Source organism: Eptatretus burgeri, chromosome 1, assembly GCF_056783735.1.
Source record: "Eptatretus burgeri isolate ZD-2024b chromosome 1, Ebu_testis_v1, whole genome shotgun sequence".
In the NCBI taxonomy this organism is placed as follows: Eukaryota; Metazoa; Chordata; class Myxini; order Myxiniformes; family Myxinidae; genus Eptatretus; species Eptatretus burgeri.
This window is the reverse complement of record NC_140961.1, coordinates 139,775,899-139,795,875: the sequence shown is the minus strand read 5'-3', so window position 1 is coordinate 139,795,875 and position 19,977 is coordinate 139,775,899. Positions and strand designations below refer to the sequence as shown.

The 19,977-nt window shown below is 45.5% G+C and overlaps 1 protein-coding gene across 4 annotated transcripts in view; it reads right to left on the bottom strand.

Annotated features, from left to right (window-relative positions):
* Window positions 1-1,689: 1,689 nt before the first annotated feature.
* The window catches only part of NNT (nicotinamide nucleotide transhydrogenase), a 149,555-nt gene continuing 131,267 nt past the window's right edge, over window positions 1,690-19,977 (bottom strand). For 3 of the 4 annotated variants that reach the window (XM_085845195.1, XM_085845186.1, XM_085845204.1), the window contains 4 exons: window positions 15,828-16,007; window positions 15,488-15,647; window positions 13,933-14,014; window positions 6,679-7,561 (listed from right to left, as the gene is read on the bottom strand). In XM_085845195.1, the coding sequence (XP_085701321.1) occupies window positions 6,694-7,561; window positions 13,933-14,014; window positions 15,488-15,647; window positions 15,828-16,007 (1,290 nt within the window). In that variant the 3' untranslated portion in view covers window positions 6,679-6,693. Of the gene's footprint in view, window positions 3,079-3,382; window positions 3,499-4,525; window positions 4,645-6,678; window positions 7,562-13,932; window positions 14,015-15,487; window positions 15,648-15,827; window positions 16,008-19,977 lie in introns of those variants that run through there. The other variant, XM_085845213.1, reaches the window with a different exon arrangement.

Sequence of the window (19,977 nt, the reverse complement as noted above, 5' to 3'; positions counted from 1 at the left end):
CAGACTGTTGGGTCTGAAGGTTTTTGAATAAATTTAGTAAGTTTTAATCTAAAGTACCCAGAGGACCCAAAAGACCCCCCCCCCCTCACCAATGTCCCAAAAGACCCAAACAACTCTGAGGAACCAAACAACCCTGAGGACCTTAAATGACTCTGTGGACCTAAATGACCGAAACAACCCTGAGGACCCATTAGTCCCTGAGGATTCAAAATACCTTAAAGACTCCAAAAGACCCCAAAGACTCAGAGAACCCAAAAGAACCTGAAGACCCAATAGACCCCAAAGACCCAAAATTCCCTTTGCTGAGGACTCCACCCTCTGCCGTACCATCTGTCATCCCTCAGACCGGCAAGCAGCAGCTTCTTCACTCTCTGCAGATCTGGATAAAATCACAAACTGGTCCAACACGTGGAACATGTCCTTCAATCCGGACAAATCTCACACTCATAATTTCTCTCCGAAAGGACCGTTTCGAACACACTCCCCCACCCCCCTCCGCCAACCAATCTACTTCTCAACAATCCTCTGGAAGAAGTCCTTTCATACAAGCTTCTTGGTCTCACTATCTGCCATGATCTTTCCTGGGAAAGCCACTTTTCCAACCTGGCCTCCAAAGCCAGTCGCTGACTGGGAATCCTCCATCATGCAAAGTCCTTCGTCGGCCCACCTGGGTTCCTGACCACATACAAAGCTTTCATCCACAGCCTGATGGAGTCCTGCTCTCCCCAATGTGCTGATGCTCCTGCCTCTCACCTTTATCTGCTTCACGCTGTAGAAATCAAGGCATTTAGGATCAATGGTATCTCCCGCAATGAGGCCGAGTCTTTGGGCCTCACACTCTCACCGCAGGCAGGTCGGTGGTCTGTCTTCTACCGTCTCCTCTCCGGTCTCCCCCCCCCCCCCGGCTCTGTCTGCGATTTGTCCCCCTCATATTTCAGCAGAGCGCTCAAGGTCCGCCAGCAACTCCTTTCTGGTAAAACTACAAAAATCACGAATCACTGCTCACCTTCACTCTTTCATTCCTCTTTTTCCCCACCTTTGGAATAAACTCCCACACTCTCTTCAATCCCATTCTCCCTCCAGGTCTTCAAAACAGCTGCTCACCACCACCTATCTTCCCCCATCCAAAACCACGATCTTTTCTACCCCCGCTAATCAACCCCAAACCCACCTCCTTCAAATTCCTTTCCTTCCTTCCCAAAAGTTCCCTGTCATGTTAGGTACTGAAAGTCCCTGTGGTGTCCATCTTGTATACTCCGTGTTCCTTGCCCCATCCCTTTCCCTTCCACAGATCTCCTAATGTCTCTGTTCCCCTCTGTTTTGTCCTTCCCTCTCCTGCCCCCCTTGTTGTGTGCTGTGTGTTAGCTCTCATACGAGCCTCGACAATGTATATAAAAAAAAGTTGGCCATTGTGATCTACTTACACTCACCTGAGCGGAACGAGTTTTGCAATCTCTGTGACCAGTCAGGTGTGGAACGTTGCTGCCAAATTTCAGCCGAATGGGCCCAGCGTTTTGGCCGGAGAAGTGGAAATAGCAGACAGATGGAAGGACGGACGGTGCACGATGACAATACCTTAATTGGAATTCCAATTCCAGAGAGATAAGGTAAAAATTGAGTGTATTTTTTCCTTAATGATTTAAATCACAGGCAATCAAAATAACAAAACAAGGAAACATGAAATTGAAGTAATGTTAAAGTGAGAATTGTCATTTATTTCGAGCACAACAGTTGTAGTCCCCGGGGTAGCATCACAGACAGGAAGTATTCGATGTTATTAATGTTCACAAAAAAAAAATGAAGAATTTAAAAACTTCCAATCCCTCAAACGGAATAATACCAGAGACTAATTCCACTGTTTAAACCCAGCAAGCACCATGTCATAATCTGAGATAACGGCATTTTGAGAACGTAATGTTTTTAGGGGCACACAATAACATATTGCTTGCTGTGTGTCCGAAAGATTGCAAGGACTGACGGATTTTTTTGGTGTTTGGATTTGTCATAAATTATGCAGTCACTCCACAGCATACATCTCTGCTTGGGATGGTTTCTCAGATCAGACTCAGTTCTGCCTCTCCCTCACCCTTCCCCAAAAGAGAATAACTGGTTTTATGACCTATCACAGACTCGTTGAAATACACGTCGACTCCTAGAAATTTGCAGAAAATCATTACCGTGAATGTCGGTCTTTAGCTATAAACTGTCAATTTTTAGCATCCTTCAAAGAAATGAAGAGATGCTAACAACATGAGTAAAAATGGTCAAATTGCACAAGACCATGAAAAACATGCTTCACCTGTCATATTAATGGATAAAGCAAGTGGCGTGTAATGATTTCGTGCCAGCAACACGCGTCATGCTTTCGTGCAAATCTCAACTAGTGCATGATTGAAGCATGGGAACATCTTTATCGAAGCATCTTCAGTCCAACATCTGGAGTCATCTTAATCTGGAACTTTTCCAAACTTCATGAGCCAAACACATCCTCAATCACTTCACAAAAGTTAAGATTTTATAAAATATCAATGCAAATTGACATTTTGATAAGTTCAGAGAAGTAATGGACTTCAAAAACTGTCAAACTTTGTTTCGACGAAATAAGACCAAAACAAAGTCAGATGAGATTTTAACAATAATGCTGATCTTGCTTATAAATAATAACGATGGCATAGAATCTGCAAAGCAGAAATTGCCGATAGGAAATGATGTGGAACACATTGCATCTCAAGGTTGTTTAAAACTACGAAGTAAGACACGACAGACAGGCATTTACAGATATGAGGCCGTTTACACAAAGGGTGAAAAGGGAACGATCCCAGAGTCAAATTTCGAAAGAAAGAAAAAGGGAAAGAATGATAATAGTGGGAGTGACCGCAACACCCATTTGTGCAATTTCTCGATTCAGACATCAATCGGGAGATATCAAGGAGATTCCAGAGTTTCCCGAATGCGAGCTTGGAGGGCATCACATGTCTTCTTGGCATCCCCGAGTAACATGGCTGTATTAGGCTTGTAAAATATTGGGTTATCAACGGCTGCGTATCCCACACCAAGCGATCGCTTCATGACAATGACCTATCAGGTGCACACATGCAGCAGTGTTAGGGGTGATGGATTTTGAGGAAGTGTAATCTAAGACTCATTGAATGTATTATTTGCTGAAGATACTAAAGCAGTAAAAATTTTACCACAATTGTTAAAGAACATCTCAGGTTGAACATGAATACTTCACAGAAACTCAAACCAGCTTAAGTCACAACATGTGATGTCAAGAGTAACCAACAATTACACGACTTGGGCATGAGACTCGAGTTGATGCACATATATTTAAAATGAAACGATAACATTCTCAACATTGAGCACCCTAATCCGGTCATACCTGATTCGATTTCCAGACCTCCAAGACAGGCATTCCTGCGATGATAGAGTTAGGATCTTCTTGTGCGGCCGAGTTCACAGTATCATTGGCTCCAATCACTAACACAAGGTCAGTTTCTGTGAACAGCAGCACCGTGCTTGTTATGCAAATTCCTCACCTCGTGTTTCACCAGTGAAAAAAGGGCATTACATCTACATTTAACTTAGTCGTTTTAAATAATGATCCAATGTTAAGTCTTATAAACAGGTAACATTTCATGCAAGGAACATGCCAGGTGTGAACGAGAAGGACATTCTCAATGTGGTGAAAAAAAAACTCACATTAAAAATTGTCGGATCCAGATCGCCACCAAAATCTAATCATTTTGTCGGTGTCACATACCCACAAGCTCTCAACCAACTTTCGTCCAAATCCATCCACAACTTTGAGATATTTTGTTCACAAACAGACAGACAGACAGGGGTGAAAACATAACCTCCATCTACCTGCGGTGGCGGAGTTAACAAATTGATTTGGCTACATGATAAGTGGTGAAATATGCACCTTCCTTTTTCATCTTCATAATGATCCAAATTTATTTTACGATGTCGAAGTATTCCCACATATAGGCACATTTTATAATGATCCTTTCACCCTGGTTTTATGGAGAGAAAGGGAAAACAGGAGTCAAGGCTTGTAGTTTTATAAACCACTATCAGGGGCTACCCGGCGATGCCCGGGAGGGGATACGGGTGCTGCTTGGTTCAGTGAGCTTTTCCCGGCGGCGGCTTCGGGACATGTTGGACATTGAAAATCTGTAGAGTTATTGGCCTCAGGGTGGTTACCTTCTGCCCGCAAGCCAGAGGCAGCAGTGCCTGACCCCACGTCCCAATATACACCAATATTTTCCCCTCTCTCTTTGAGCAACTGCTCCAATGGTCCCAGTTTCCAAAATATTTATTCTCTCAAAACACCCATTTTTGAGATGCGATATCAGCTCTTCATTTCAAAAGATATTCTTACAACTTCTCAGACTCTTAATAAAGACATTTGCGAATCAAAGTGGTTTTGTTCGAGTCTCGATGCAGTAAGAACACATTTTTATTTTTTTTTTAAAACAAAACAAAAATACAAATCACTTCGTCAGTGCAATTGATTGGTTACCTGGGAAATCAGAGTTCAACTCATCCATTTCCAGCACAATGTCGTACGGAACACCAGCCTCTGCCAGCAGAACATTCAACTGACCGGGCATACGGCCAGCCACCGGGTGGATTCCAAACCTGTCGCCCAAGAGGATCAAATGGAGTGGTTAATTCATGCTTGCATGATAAAAGAACAATACCATCGTAGGTGAGATGTACGCACTATTCCAAATGGTCAAGCAATCTATTTTTTTTAACATTATAGGCCCCCCCCAAAAAAGCTTTCAAAGCTCTGCATCCTTAATGTGAACAGCATAGATCAAATGTCAGGTCAGGTCAGGTATTTTTTTTTTGTGGCCCTAAAGGTATGAGAGCATGCACCAGAGCAGTGCATCGCTGTGTCCACTTTCCGCCGGTACTCCAGGGGCCTCCGTCTAGCCATCCCCCAGGCAGATGCCTGGCCCATCCCCATCTCCTTGAGATGCCGAAAAACCTGCTGCAACCATGAGGCATGTGGTCAGGAAAACGAGCCACATGTCAATACAGCCGCAGCTGATGCTCACGGATGATGCAGGTAACAAATCTCATTTGAGTCTCTCTCAGCAACCGCTTGTTGGACACAAAGTCCGACCAGCGATAGCCAAGGATTCTCCGAAGAGACCTGGTACCAAAGGAATTAAGTCTCCATCTAAGCTCCTTGGTCAGAGTCCAAATCTCGCATCCATAGAGCAACACTGGCAGCACCAAGGACCTGAAGACTCAGACTTCCGTCCTCCCGCAAAGATACCGGCAGCGCCACACCCCATTATCCAGTGAATCCATGACTCCCCAGGCCCGACCCAGACGTCTATTGACCTCTGACTCACAGCAAGCAGAGACATGAATATCTCTGCCAAAGCAAGTGAATCTCTCCAAAACCTCAACATCCTCACCACAAACAGGAACAGACAGGACAGCAGCATCCAAGATATCATTGAAAGCCTGGATCTTAGTCTTGACCCAGGAAACCCGTAATCCCAGCGGCCTAGACTCCTCATTCAGCACCTTGAGGGCCGCCAAAACGATATCTAAAGTCTCCGCAAAGATGACTGCATCATCTGCGAAATCAAGGTCAGAGATCTTGACATTCCCAAACGATACACCGCAGCTCGATCTCTCCGACATCCTTCCAAGAATCCAGTCCATGAAAATGCTGAAAAGTGTTGGGGCCAATACACACCCCTGACAAACTCCAGTAACAACTGGAAATAAGCCAGAGATGGTACCACCACATCTCACAGCACTCTCAGTACCAGAGTATAGTTCAGACATCAGATCGATCAGTTTTGGTGGCACCCCACAAAGACCAAGAATCCTCCAGAGGGCATCCCAATTCACTGAATCAAACGCTTTCCAGAGATCAACATAGACTGCAAGCAGCCCCTGCCGAAACTCTCATCTGCGTTCGGTGAGGACCCGAAGAGTAAGGATAGTCAAACATTGACCTCCTTGGTGTAAAGCCTGACTGCTCTGGACGCTGGTGCTCAAGCAGATGGTGGCGAACCCCATCAATAATTATCCGAGCAAAGACCTTGCCAAGCACTGAGGGCAGCGTCACCCCTCGTTAGTTGTTGCAGACTTGGCGATCACCCTTCCCTTTTCAGCGAGGGACAACAAGGCCCCTCTTCCAGTCAGTTGGGATGATGCCTGTGTTCCAGGCAGAGCACAGAACTGCATGCAACAACATGAGTGCAGCATTTCCACCAGCTTTGAGAAGTTCAGCATGGATGCTACAGATCACTGGAGCTTTACCCCATTTCAACAGGTTCACCGCAGCCTGTGTTTCCACAAGCGAAGGTGGACCACAGTTGATTGGAGGTTCAGCAACAGGGATTGTAACACCCCTGACATCCAACTCGACAGCTGGTGGATCAGCCTGGTACAACCGCTCAAAGTAACCAGCCCAGCGGGCCTTCACTCCGGACTCCTCTGTCAATAGCCTACCACCTTCTGCTCTAACTGCAGTACACCAAGGGATGGGCTTGGATGAACGCAATGCGCGAATTCCCGTGTAAGCAGGACGAGAATCACTTGACCACAGGTGATGCTCTACCCCCTCACAAATTCCTCGCACAGAGGCCTCTTTGTCCACCCTCAGCACACGTACAGTTTTACGCCTCAGCTTCTTGAACAGCTCAGCTCTACCATTCAGCCTGGCCCTGTGACTCTGGTCAATGGTATCCAGTGTCCCTTGAGAGACAAAATTCTTCTTTGCCCTACGGTGAGTTCCAAGACATCCACCGGCAATATCAAGGATGGTGGTCTTGAAGGCACTCCACAACTCTTCAGGACCTCCCAAAGCACCCAGACCCCCCCAAAATCTCCACTCAGATTGTTCGCAAACTCCTCAGCTACCCTCTCATCCTTGAGCTTGCCAACATCCAGCCAAGGCTGGGATGGTACCATTCCCCTGGATTTAAGGTGCAACTTCAGTGTTGTTACAACAAGCCGGTGGTCAGTATTGAGGAACGAAGCACTCCAGTAGACCATGCAGTTCTGCATCATCCTCCAGCGACCATCAAGGAGAACATGGTCAATCTCATTTGCCACACCGCCAGCGTTGGAATACCAAGTCCAGCAATGAGCCTGTAGGTGCTGAAACCATGAACCAGCCACCCTAAGTCCATGACTTCTTGCAAAGTCAAGGAACTTAGTGCTATTCTGGTTCATAGTTCCTGACCCATGGGGACCAACACACGTCTCATAACCATCCCTATCAGTTCCAGTTGATGCATTGAAGTCCAACAAGACTAGAAGTGTATCTCGAATGGGGCACTGATCAACCATCGACTCGAGCGTGGCGTAGAATGCATCCTTCACAGTGAGAACACTCGCCTCAGTCAGAGCATCAACAGAGACCATGGAAATGACACCGAAGGAGTGACAAATCCTTAGTCTCATAATATGCTCGTTGACCAGTGTTACCTCAATTATCATTGTCACAGATCTAATCTGGCCTGACTTGACTGACAAAAAAAAAAATGGCATGCGGCCAGCCACCGGGTGGATTCCAAACCTGTCGCCCAAGAGGATCAAATCGAGTGGTTAACTCATGCTTGCATGATAAAAGAACAATACCATCGTAGGTGAGATGTACGCACTATTCCAAATGGCCTAGCAATCTATTTTTTCAACATTATAGCCCCCCCCCCACCCCAAAAAGCTTTCAAAGCTCTGCAACCTTAATGTGAACAGCATAGATCAAGTGGAGAGAGAAAGATTGATTGGATGTTGATGCGGTGGCTTTTTCACACTGAATCATTACATTCCTTTGGCACGCAAGATTTCTGATATAAAGGTATGGATGTGAGGACGATGCAAGAGCTGGAGCAAAATCAGCAGTGCTGGCTTGGATATTGGGGGAGATTGGAAATTAAAAAAATATATATAATTGTGTTTTTTTTGTCAGACATTTTGTTTTACTGTTACTTCGTATTGTTGTGGGCCGTGGGTCGGGTGAGAAGACCACAAGGTGGGGGAAGCTATCTCAGTTCCCACCAGACTCCCCAGAATTGTAGGCAGTCGCACACGGATAATTCTGTGACGCGGTGGGTCGCTTAACCCACGGTGGTCGCCAATAACTCAACCGCGTGACCTAGGGCCCTCCTGTCTATGGGTTAATCGGGTTACCTAATTAATAACATGGTTTAAATACAGGGGAACACACCCTCGGTACGCCTTGTCCGAACCGGATCACTTTTCCGGATCGCATGCAGCCGAGCGACACTGCCAAGGACGTACCGGCTAAAAGGAAAGGATCATTGGGAATAAAGTCCCGGCTAAAGTAGGATTCGGACCATGCTGGATCAATGGAAGAAAAGACAAAAACGAGCAGGGAACATTCCTCAAAATAATTTATTAACAATGGGTGAGGAAAGTTATGTGGTATGATCAGGATTTATTGGGGTGTGTTGTGCAGAGATAGGGGAGAGAGGTGTGGTGCAGCAAATAAACAGGCAACTTGCAAAAGGGGACACAGAGCAGACTTAACGCGAAAATAATAATGATAACGATCTTCTGCAGTCTTACTTAGGCAGACAGGCGCCAGGACACGCACACACGTACACAGAAAACCTGATGAAGAGAAAGTTTTGAACCAGGAAGGGAAAGGAGTTGAGACTACGTTATTGGTACCTTTAAGCTTGATAGCACGACGCGTTACCAATACGTTTCGGGGGGGGGGGGGTGCTCCATAGTGTGGCACCCAACAGCTGGCACATCGTCTCTGGCTTCAGCAGAGCACATGGAGACTGTGTTCAGGAAGGAGGGGCTTGAGTGGAGAAGGGGCGGGGTCCAGGGTGCATGGATGGAGTGGTAGGTAGGACCAGGTAGGCAGGTGGGGTTGACGTCATGTGGGCGGAGATGAGGAGGCGGAGTCCAGACAGCAGGAGGTGGGTCGTGCCGAGGGAAGAGGGCGAGGCCAGATCGAGTGAGCGAAAGAGAAAGGCAGAGGGACTGCTCTGACCTTTATAGGACTTGCAGCATGGGGGGAGGGCCACCCCAAAGCAAAACGTCATCACCTGAATTGGGTGCTCCGATTGGCCCCGACCCCTCACGTGGCCCGCTAACTTTGGCCGGAAACCGCCTCACTTCGTTTCCGGCAAGGTCATCCCAGACAGTGAATATATTTCGCTCCGACCCCACGACATGACACGAATCGCCCACACTGAAAATGGCACGCGAATCGTCCCGCAAAAAACCCCGGGTCGTACCCTGGCCACCGGTCGAGGGTCCTGCATGCCCACTTGGGCGTCCGACCAGTGCCGATCAATGCGCGCGCCAAGCAGCCCGCACTGTGCATTCCCAGGCTCGATCGCAGCTTCGCTGGCCATGGAGACGAGAAGACATTCACCATCTGTGGGGAATCCGCTGCTGCCAGTGAAGGCCGAAGGTACATCGTTATGGATAAATCCATGCATGTTTTACGAGCGGCGTACGTGTCTGCCTTCGAGCACATTCCATACAGTGCACGCGGTTCGGCCATTACGCACGTGGCCAGCACTCGCGTTTGCACGACTCTGCTAGCGTGTGCGCGGGACGAACACCAATATGTGTCAAATATTTGGTTGAAAAGGAACAAGCCGCTTCTACTCCACACACTTGCATCCCGCCCAACATGGTGTGGAGTCGTCTTTATCGGCCTCCGTACGCGGTTCGTGCAGCGTGGGCGTCGTGCTGGCTGTGTTTCCTGTGTTGTGAAAAACACCATTCGTGCAGCCTCTTAAGAGGTATTCTTTCGCATGCCATTTTAATGCAACCGGCAATCTTCCCCAGATCATCGGAAGCTCGAGTCGATAATCCCGCACTGCTAAGCGCACTATATGACTCGCTACACACGTTGGGTTTTGGACTCGCTCAGGAACGAGGGCTCTGTGCTGCAGTTTCCTCACAGCGGCACCGCACGCGCTGGCCTCTATGAGGGCCCACCTCACAGCAAAGGCGCACGTGGCTGATTTACCTCAGGAATAACCAGACAAAAAGTAGAGTCGGGACGGAATGAAGAAGAAAATGATGTAAGCAAACCTAGCTATGAGATCATCGCAACGCAGGCACCAGTTGTCCCACTAGACAAAAGGAAAGGGACTATCTACACGTATAATAATGGAATAACTGTCTTGGGACACCTATCTGTTGTGTGCATGTGGTTCGGAGAACCGCAACAGTATATAAGAGTCGTATTTAAGGTACATTTGTCTTCTGGCTTTTGTGGTGAAGAATGACTGAAAAAAAAGAATCTCTCAATGGTGAAGAATCGCTTTAAAAATTCGAGTATCTGGATCTTCATCAAAATCAAATCAATTAGTCCTTGACACACACCCAACCTGCATCAAGTTTCATCAGAATCCATCCATAACTTTTTAAGCTTTCCTGCTCACAGACAGGGGTGAAAACATATCTTCCTCCACCTTTGGTGGCAGAGGTAGGTAATGAGTGTATTTTGGATTTGTTTTTTTTTCTTGGCATACCCTGTATATCCAACACGCCTAATTAAAAAACATATGAAGCAATCACTGTAGCATCCAAAACGCATACTTGATGCAATCACCGTTTAAAGCAAAATGGTTTTTATAAACCACAAATTTCAATCACATTTTGGATGACAGATTAAAGCTTAGAGACCATTCTATTCATTTTGACATTTCAGCTTCACCGTGTCATTTGTCAAATGGTTGTTTCATTGGTTAGCACATTTCTGTCCATAAGATTATCCAAGGCCTAACCCAATTGATTTCACATGATTTCACATTCACATTCAGTGCTGCAGTGCTGCACTGATTTCACATTCAGTGCTGCAAATCGAATGGTAAAAAGACGTCTCTCAAGTCTGATTTAAATGGGAATTTTTTACAGCAAGACTGTTGATCACGTTATCGATCTGTGACGTCATCACGTCACCCTTTACTGATGATTCAAAACTCAACTGAGCAATGTCACCAAAGAACATCACCCCTCGTCGTTCTACCAGCCACCTCTCTCTTCACTCAGCACATCCTGAACAGAGTAATACAGACCCGGTTTATTTGTGTGGCGATCCACTAACCGATCGAGTCACAAGAAGACGTGCCCAAAAGCATGGAGTATGGGGGTTTCTTTCAATAACAGCTGTGGACACATGATCAAATTGCTAAACTTTGTGGTGAGGGTTAGTGTTGACCTGCATTGATAGGTAGAACGACAGATTAAATCAACAGGATGTCGAGCGAGGTATATTAACCACAGTGAATAGGAAGGAAATTATCTTTGTAAATGTGCATCGTGTAGCACCACTCCAGGTGAGAGAGGGTATTACAAGTCGCCACCATTAAAAGTGCAGTATTCCTGTCCCCACATTTTCCAGTGCGGTGAGGTGTTTTAAATTATAAATAGTCGGTATGTTTTTGCTTTATGCACGTAACCCGGGTTATTATTTTATTTTATTTTCAAGAGAGATTGATGGAGCTGTCAGTTGCCTATACACCACCCAAATTAAGGTATGTGGCAGAAGAACTCGTCGCATGCTTGGAAAAAGATAGCCCCTATGGCAGCTACTCTGTTTGCAATAGTAATAATGAAGCCTAAAAATGTGTTCATCCTAATTTTTTGGGAAATCGGCAGACACCAGTGGCAATTGGGGGAGGTCAACATGTTCAAATACAGTCCAGTGAAATGCAGCGCAGTATGGTGCCAGAAAAATGCCAGAAACATCATGGGAACATGAATGAATCACTGCATTCCGCTGTTCAGCACAGAATGCACTTTGTTCGTTTCCTGCATTCGACTATCCGATTTCCTGTATGCTCAGTGCAGTATGTTCGAAAACCCTATTAAACCCTAAAACATTTTTTTTTTAACATAAAAAAATTAAAAGTAATTTTAAAATAAAAAAAATAAAAAATAAATTAGAGTAAGTAAGTAGAACGTGTGTGGCATAAGGGATGACAAGGGATAACGAGCTGGAGGGGTTTATGGTGAAGCAGGGTGAGCAACGCGCTGCTTCTCGTGCCGGTAAAGAACCCCATGGAGAGAATGCTGTCTCTCATGGTGGTAAGGAACCCTGTGGAGAGAATGCTGCCTCTCATGGTGGTAAGGAACCCTGTGGAGAGAATGCTGTCTCTCATGGTGGTATGGAACCCTGTGGAGAGAATGCTGCCTCTCATGGTGGTATGGAACCCAGTGGAGAGAATGCTGCCTCTCATGGTGGTATGGAACCCTGTGGAGAGAATGCTGCCTCTCATGGTGGTATGGAACCCAGTGGAGAGAATGCTGCCTCTCATGGTGGTAAGGAACCCTGTGGAGAGAATGCTGCCTCTCATGGTGGTAAGGAACCCTGTGGAGAGAATGCTGCCTCTCATGGTGGTAAGGAACCCTGTGGAGAGAATGCTGTCTCTCATGGTGGTAAGGAACCCTGTGGAGAGAATGCTGCCTCTCATGGTGGTAAGGAACCCTGTGGAGAGAATGCTGTCTCGTGCTGTTAAAGAACCCCATGGAGAGAATGAGTGTGAAATGGTGAAGGAGCATTGAGGTGAAGCTCACGTGAATGGGTAATGAAGGTCCAATTCCCTGCATTTTGCGCTTAGCGAGGTATGTTCAAAAAAGCCTAGTTTGTGTGAACGGATCGAACGTTTGAAAGACTGAAACATGGTCATTGGAGTATAATGTTCGGAATGGTAGCAGTAACGGATGTTTGGAAATTCGGGACTGCCTGTATTACATTTCCCTCACCGGTTGCAAATGTGCAATTGTGGGATATTCGTACAGAAGCAAACCGTTGCTGCTCAAAGTTGTGCTGCACAAGATTCCATCCCTCCAATTTGGAAGTGGCGCACCCGTATAAACTCAAAGAAGTTACGGCAGTCACCATTTACTCAGCAATAAATACACATCCTTTGTACAACCTCATTTAGATGGTGAAATGTCTCAAGTTTCCTACAGCCTAGTCTAGTCACTTTGGCTTGTCTGTTGTGATGACCTTGTTGGACACAAATGGTGCTCGTGTAAATATGCCTTCAGTTTCACCATTTTAGATCGCTTTTTTGAAGTTTGCGATTTGTTAAATATCCTTCACCCTGTCCAAAACTTTGTTCACCCTTGTCATCTTGCTGCTTCTGAACTGATTTACTTGTATTTTGCATTGTTACCCTCACCAGAGGAGAGGGTGTTGCATTTGGGTCCCTTTGTCTGTCTGTCTGTCCGCACAATGTGCTAACGTAGGCCACAGACACCACCTGGTGGTAGCCAATATTACACCTCATCTTTTTTTCTACGAAATAAAATCTCAAGTACCTAAATAAAATATCTACCGTCACAATGTAAGCACATCTACAAAGTATGTAATATTACAATGATAGTATCATGACTATAAAGGATAGAATGTGAGTGTCTGTCTCTAAAGTACGTGCATCAAGAACATCAGTGCCTCTGTAAAATACGTACAAAGGAACGTCTATAAATACATACGACTGGAACGTGAATCTATACAATAAAACCAAAAAGGTCTGTTTCTCTGCTGTATGAACATAAACCGACATCGTCAATGCATCGACTACACACCACACAAGTCCGAGCGAGGGTCTGCAATCTCCGATTGCTCTTTGCAGCTTCCATTCTTTTTGTTTTGTGCAGTAGAGCTGCAGTAGTTTATAAGCAAGCCTGGGGCCCCAGGAAAACACAATGGTTGAGGGATCCAATGCCAGGGGCAGGTGGGATCCTTTAACAGCTGTTATTGTGCTTTTGTCTCTCCTTACTTATTTGTATTTTATTATATTTAGAAACTTCTCAGAGGGTCTTTTTAAGTGAAATTAAACAAATAATCAAATTTAACATGAGTAGAACATGCTTTAACCTGAACAAGCATCTTGTTGAGGGGCTAGTAGAAATTGCTGCAGGAAAAAATGATGGAGATGGTACCTGACATTTTTCCCACTGTCTTTCAGCATCTTGACAATATCAGCGATTGGATACTGTGCCTTTGCAGCACACAATCCGTAGCCTGTCATGGTAAATAAAATGAGTTGAAAATAAAATTAGTAGCGCTGAAGCATCTCCATTTCATGCATTCCATTTTAACCAAATGATCTGCATTTGTTCTTGGCTCCCTCTCACCAACTGGCAAACAAGGATTGATCTGAGGGAGGATAAAACATGTTCTTCACTGCTTTAAAATCAATAAAAACAAGAAAATTACAAATAAACTGCCATTATTTACTGATGTGTCTGACAGATAAAGATTTTACAGTTGTTTTGTGTCAAGAAGTGTAACAATGGAATCTAGAACTGAGAACGTTGCCACGGAAGAAAGCTTCAATCAAGAAGACATCCGAGCTCTTGCCAAATTATTTGTGATGCAGAAAGGTAAGGTAAAGGAAGTCTACCAATAATATTTTTTCAAACAACTGCCCTCACTCGAGAATAGTCCGGCGATGGGTATTGTCCTTTCCATGAAGAAAAAAGAAAAAAAAACCCGGATGTGTAAGACGAACCGCGTTCAAAGCAGGCCTCGATACTGATATGGTGCCACCATTAACAATCTCTCGTATTGAGGTTGGCGTATCACAATTCAAGACTTTGCAAAAGAGTTTGGAATACCCGAGTTAACATTACATCTCATTGCAGCCGAGGATCTGAGAAAAGAAAGGTGATTTGAAAAATGACCGTCACAGGTTCTCACATTGGCGCCAACTCAACCGGCTTGCTTGCTGTCAACAGCACATTGGGTGGGTGGTTATGATCGCTGAGGATGAAACTTGTTGACATGACTATGATCCAGGATGGAGTCTTGTTCAGCAGAATTGAGAAGGCCCACTTTTTTGTACTTGTACAGATGCAGAAAATAACAACAAAAAAAAAGAAGTGCCAAGCCCCAAACACCAATAAGGGAGCATCAAAGCACCTCACATTATTTTTTTACAACCATATTGAAATTTTGCAAAACTGGGCAGTTGCACAATATGCAAGAGTGAATGGAGACAACATCCATATGGTTTTTGCTTGATCATCTCAGTCCTGCAGTGTGCATGAAAGCGTTCAGCTCTTCCGAACTATGCCATCCTCCTACGTGACAATTCTGCGCTGCATGCAAAAACGCAAGTCCGTGACCTGTTGGTCATCGTAATAGGATGTTGTTACCTCGTGCACCAAATCGGCTCGATTTATATCCTGGTGAAATCCACTTAACCAAAATGAAAAACCTGAAGAGGTCAACATGGCCACACTGCCGTGTTAAGGATACCATACTTCAGAAGGAATGCATCCCGGCTTCAGAAGGAAGCCGGTATCAAAACATTAGTTGACTGCTGGATGAAGTGAATTGAAAAGGATGGAGATTTCGTGGAATAATGTGACAGGAATAACACAGCTTATCAATGGTACCATGTCTATTGTGCAAGTGAGGGAACACACAGTCAATGATGGTGAAGAGTAATATTGACTTTAGTCGAAAGGAGTCATGTCGATGCTTTCATACCTGGTGTAATTATTATATTGTTTGCTTCTCGAATCATCTCCACTGTCTGGTCAACGTTCACCTCTGTGTGTGTGCCTGTTATCTCCATCGGTTTTCCTCCAGCTGTCGACGTTGTTCCGTAACCACCCAGAATCACATTTGCCAGCGATCGATTCATGGCCTTGCAAAAGAGATGAGGGCTTGTTTGAAGATTTACAAAACCATTAAAACCGATAACAGAGCTCCAAGTGCATTCCAAAATGTTTAACAAACCAGACAGACATACAGCACGACTTTTTCACATCAACTCACTCCCCCTACCCCCCCAACCACTCCCAAACCCTACAGGCCAATGACTCACAATACACATGATGTAGGAGAGAATTGCTCCAGAAGAGCCGATGAGAGCGCCTACAATAGTCAGCAAGTTGTTGTTGAGAAGAAAACCCTCAGCACAAAGTGCCCAGCCCGAGTAAGAGTTCAGCACTGTTATTACCACAGGCATGTCAGCTCCACCAATGGCAGCTGTCAACGTAACTCCCTGGCACAATGACAGGCAAGTTGGGAGTAAAAACAAAAAAAAAGATGGTGACATGATCAAGTGAGCACATGAAACAGAGGGAACACAGGAAATGAGGAGTGTTGCGGTTCTGCAAAACTGCATGCTTCTAAGACAATGACACCCAACATACAGTCATCCCCAGGCAATTATTTCATTTGTCTTCGTGCAGTTAGTCCTCCCTTCATGTCTATTGGGTTAACGGGACGAAGTGCGTTGTGTGGGTCTCGTAGTTAGGTGTAATAAATGCCTCCGATTCATATTCTGATTCCTACTCTAACCCTGTCCTGAACAAGCATGCAAGCACACACGCCATTCAATAGGCAATTGATAATAAACACACCACAATTCCTCCCGTGGCTCGGATCGACCATATCTTTGTTGCACACAACAACCCACGCACGGGAATTGCACACCATTATTTTGTTCAAATCTGCGTGCCAATTCCCAACCGGCACCTCACCTTACTTCACACCTCGCTCACCACTTTGACCACAAACACCTCCCGCACACGGGGAAAATATTACCACACCCCCTCGTACCTCTGCATCACGACAATTCACCACTCTATTTTGAGGAGCACCACGCAGCGTCGGATTGTCCTCGGCGCCACGCAATGCTCGACCACACAACAGATGTTAATAGCCCGACCGCATCTCACCGGGGACGTTGCCTGGTGAGCATCCAGAATTGATACAGCCCTCATCCAGTCAACAGACGATGGCAAGAATGGGGGCAATGAGGAGGGGTCGCGAGAAGGGCGATCCGGGAGTTTGGTTTGGGTCCCGGGTGTGCATTTTGGCCAGTTAAAGAGCCCGTGGGTGGCGGAGAAAGTCCGCTGCTATTCGACATTCAGACTGCTCTCGAAGCACATTCAGGGCCGGGGTGCCAGCTCGGGGAGCATGCTCCATGTTAAGTCAGGAGCTCTGAGCTGTGCCGAAGCCGGTAGGCATCTGGGCCAGTTTCCGATCCCGGAGCCTGACAGGGCCGCTATGGCCCAATAGAGGAGCAGGATTCAGGCCACAGCACGCCACTTTCCAGTCATCACCCCACCCTTCGCCTAGGGCTTAATAAAGGGGTACCGTGGAGCCGGTAGGGTCTCGCTTCGTTCCTTGTCTCGCTCTTCTTCTGAACACAAAGGGCATGTGATTGCCAGGACACGCTTCTTCTTCTTCGAAAGCAGATTCAGGGCGACTGCCATCCTTTGAGACTCCCTGCCGTGCTGTTGATGTCCCGCCACCCCCGTGCAGCCAGACGGACTAGTGCAGAGCGCAAGTTGCCACGAGCCCCAGCAAATAATTAAGCAGGAGATAACACGCCATATCACGAGGTGGGAACGCTCAGGCAGAGCATCCCACAGAGGTACACGCTACACATACAGACCTTTACACGGCTATGTTAGGAATCTTTCTCCACATGCGTCTATATCTATATCTCTCTCTATATCTCTCTCTCCTTCTTTGGACACACAAAGAACATCATTACAAACTCGCAATCCCATTTTCCTCTGGCACGACACTGCACTGCACCACACCTCCCAAATCTTAAACACAACCAGTAATCCTCCCACCTACCTCTCCTCAAAGCGTTCTGGGTTGCATTGGTCTGCTGACCGCACTAGGTATTGAGAGGTCGTTTAACCTCACCTGCTTTCTTTCTCTCTGGCGATCTAATCTTCCTCGGTAGTGTGTGTATGTGTGTGTGATGGCGCCTGTCCTAGCATAAATTAAGATTGTATAAGATATAACAGGATAACTCTGCTCTGTGTCTGCTTTTGTAAGATTGCATTTTCTTTCATTGGTCCAGCATTGTCCGCATCCTAGTTTAGCTGGGACGTTATTCCCCAACAATCTGTTTCCCAGGCGGTACGTGCTTGGCAGTTCCGCTCGGCTGCATCTCATCTGGAAAGGTGATCCGGTTTGAGCAAGTGAGTACCGAGGGCGTGTCCCCCTGGTAATTAGATCACATGACCTTTAAGTAAACGGTATTAGACGGAGGATCCCAAGTCATGTGGACGAGTTATTGTCGTTTACGATCGATTAGCGACCCGCCAGGTCACAAAGTTATTCGTGTGTGATGCCCTGTGATTCTGGAGAGTCTGGTGGGAACCCGAGGTAGTTCACCCCTCGAGGTCTTCGCCCATGACCTCGGGTCCACAACAATATTATATATATTTAAGAAAGACCCACCCACATCTCTCACCTGTGAATGGAAGGAATAGCCAAATCAGCTCAAATCAACTAAACCCAGGTGGCTAGAATTATATAAATAAATTGACACCTCCCATGCTTTTTTAACCGAAGAAGTTGAAGAAAATGTATATATATTTGATCAAAAAAAGAAATTTTGTGTAAAAACAAACAAAAAAATGAATAAGCCAAACAAAATCAATAGGGTACCAGCTAGCATGGCTTAGTTCCCAAGTTATGAATTAAAATTAAAGGTGCTTTCTTCTTCTTGCATATGGCAGCTTAGCTGCCGGGGTAGCTATCATTTCTTGGAAGCACGACTGTGTAGCTAATGCAGTGCCCCTCCACCAGTACACACTGGTACTCATTTCGCCGACCTCGGAAGGATGACAGGCTGAGTCAACCCCCTGGTATATTCATTCAGCGGGAAATGGGTTTTGAAGTCAGGAGCCGAGGATCCCAAGTTGCCACCCTAACCACTAAGCCAACACCAGCCTCAAAGGTGCTTTCATCAAACTTTACAAAATAAAAATTGAACAAACTTCATTATCGGAGCAATGTATAGACCACATTTTGTACATTTACGAACATGCAACACAGAAAACACCCTCCAGTGGGAATGGAAACAGAATTTCATAAATAAGTCACAAGTCAAAACTAGAAAGCATCTCAACATACAAAGCCCGTCCGTGTTCGCTTTGTGCTCAAACTAAACTCAATGAAAAAGACAGTTAAAACTACATTTTTAGGTCATTTCCAATGACCTAATAATATTGGTGAGAGAAAGGGTAATATGGGTCCGTCCGTCCATCCACAATGAAGTTGAAGCGGGAGATCTGGTCATTAGTGAACCTGATAGAGGTCGATGAGACGTACACGATGGTATGACTTTCAAGGTCACCGAAGGTCAAGGTCAAGATCATGAGGCCTTTGAAGTTGCGAAAATGACGATTTTCAAATTCTATCTCCTCCGCCATTTCTCAAGCGATCTTGAATTTGATTGTGGCGTATGAATCTATGGGACAATATCTAAATGTGTCAGGCCGGATTTTCGATATTCGCTTTCGTTTTCGTGTCACGTGACTTCAGAGTTGGCAAAAAATGCGAAAAAGACGATTTTCAAATTCTATCTCCTCCGCCATTTCTCAAGCGATCTTGAATTTGATTGCAGCATATGAATCTATGGGATAATATCTAAATTTTGATCGGGCTGGATTTTCGATATTCGCTTTCGTTTTCGTGTCACGTGACTTCAAAGTTGGCAAGAAATGCGAAAATGACGATTTTCAAAATCTATCTCCTCCTACATTTCTCAAGCAATCTTGAATTTGATTGTGGCATCTGAATCTATGGGACAATATCTAAATTTGGTCAGGCTGGATTTTAGAATTTCACTTTCGTTTTCGCGTCACGTGACTTCAAACTTTGCAAAAACTGCCCTACCTTCAGGAGGCTATATATTCTCGACTGGGCATTGTAAAAGTTAGTGAATGGTGTCATTGCATAGCAGCTGACCTTGTATATTATATTTATACATTTTCCCGCCGAAGGTGCAAAAGTTTCAAAACCCGAAATGTAAACGTCGGCATTTATTTTCAAAATATAATTTCGTGCATGCGCGCCAAAATGCCGAGTCATCTTTAACCAAACTGCGCAGTTCGAGCTGCGCAGTAGTCTTTGGTCATAACTGAATATTGAGAACTTGTGGTATTATTTCTCGCAGAGATGACCGTCACTCCCGCACGGGGGTAATTTTATTCATT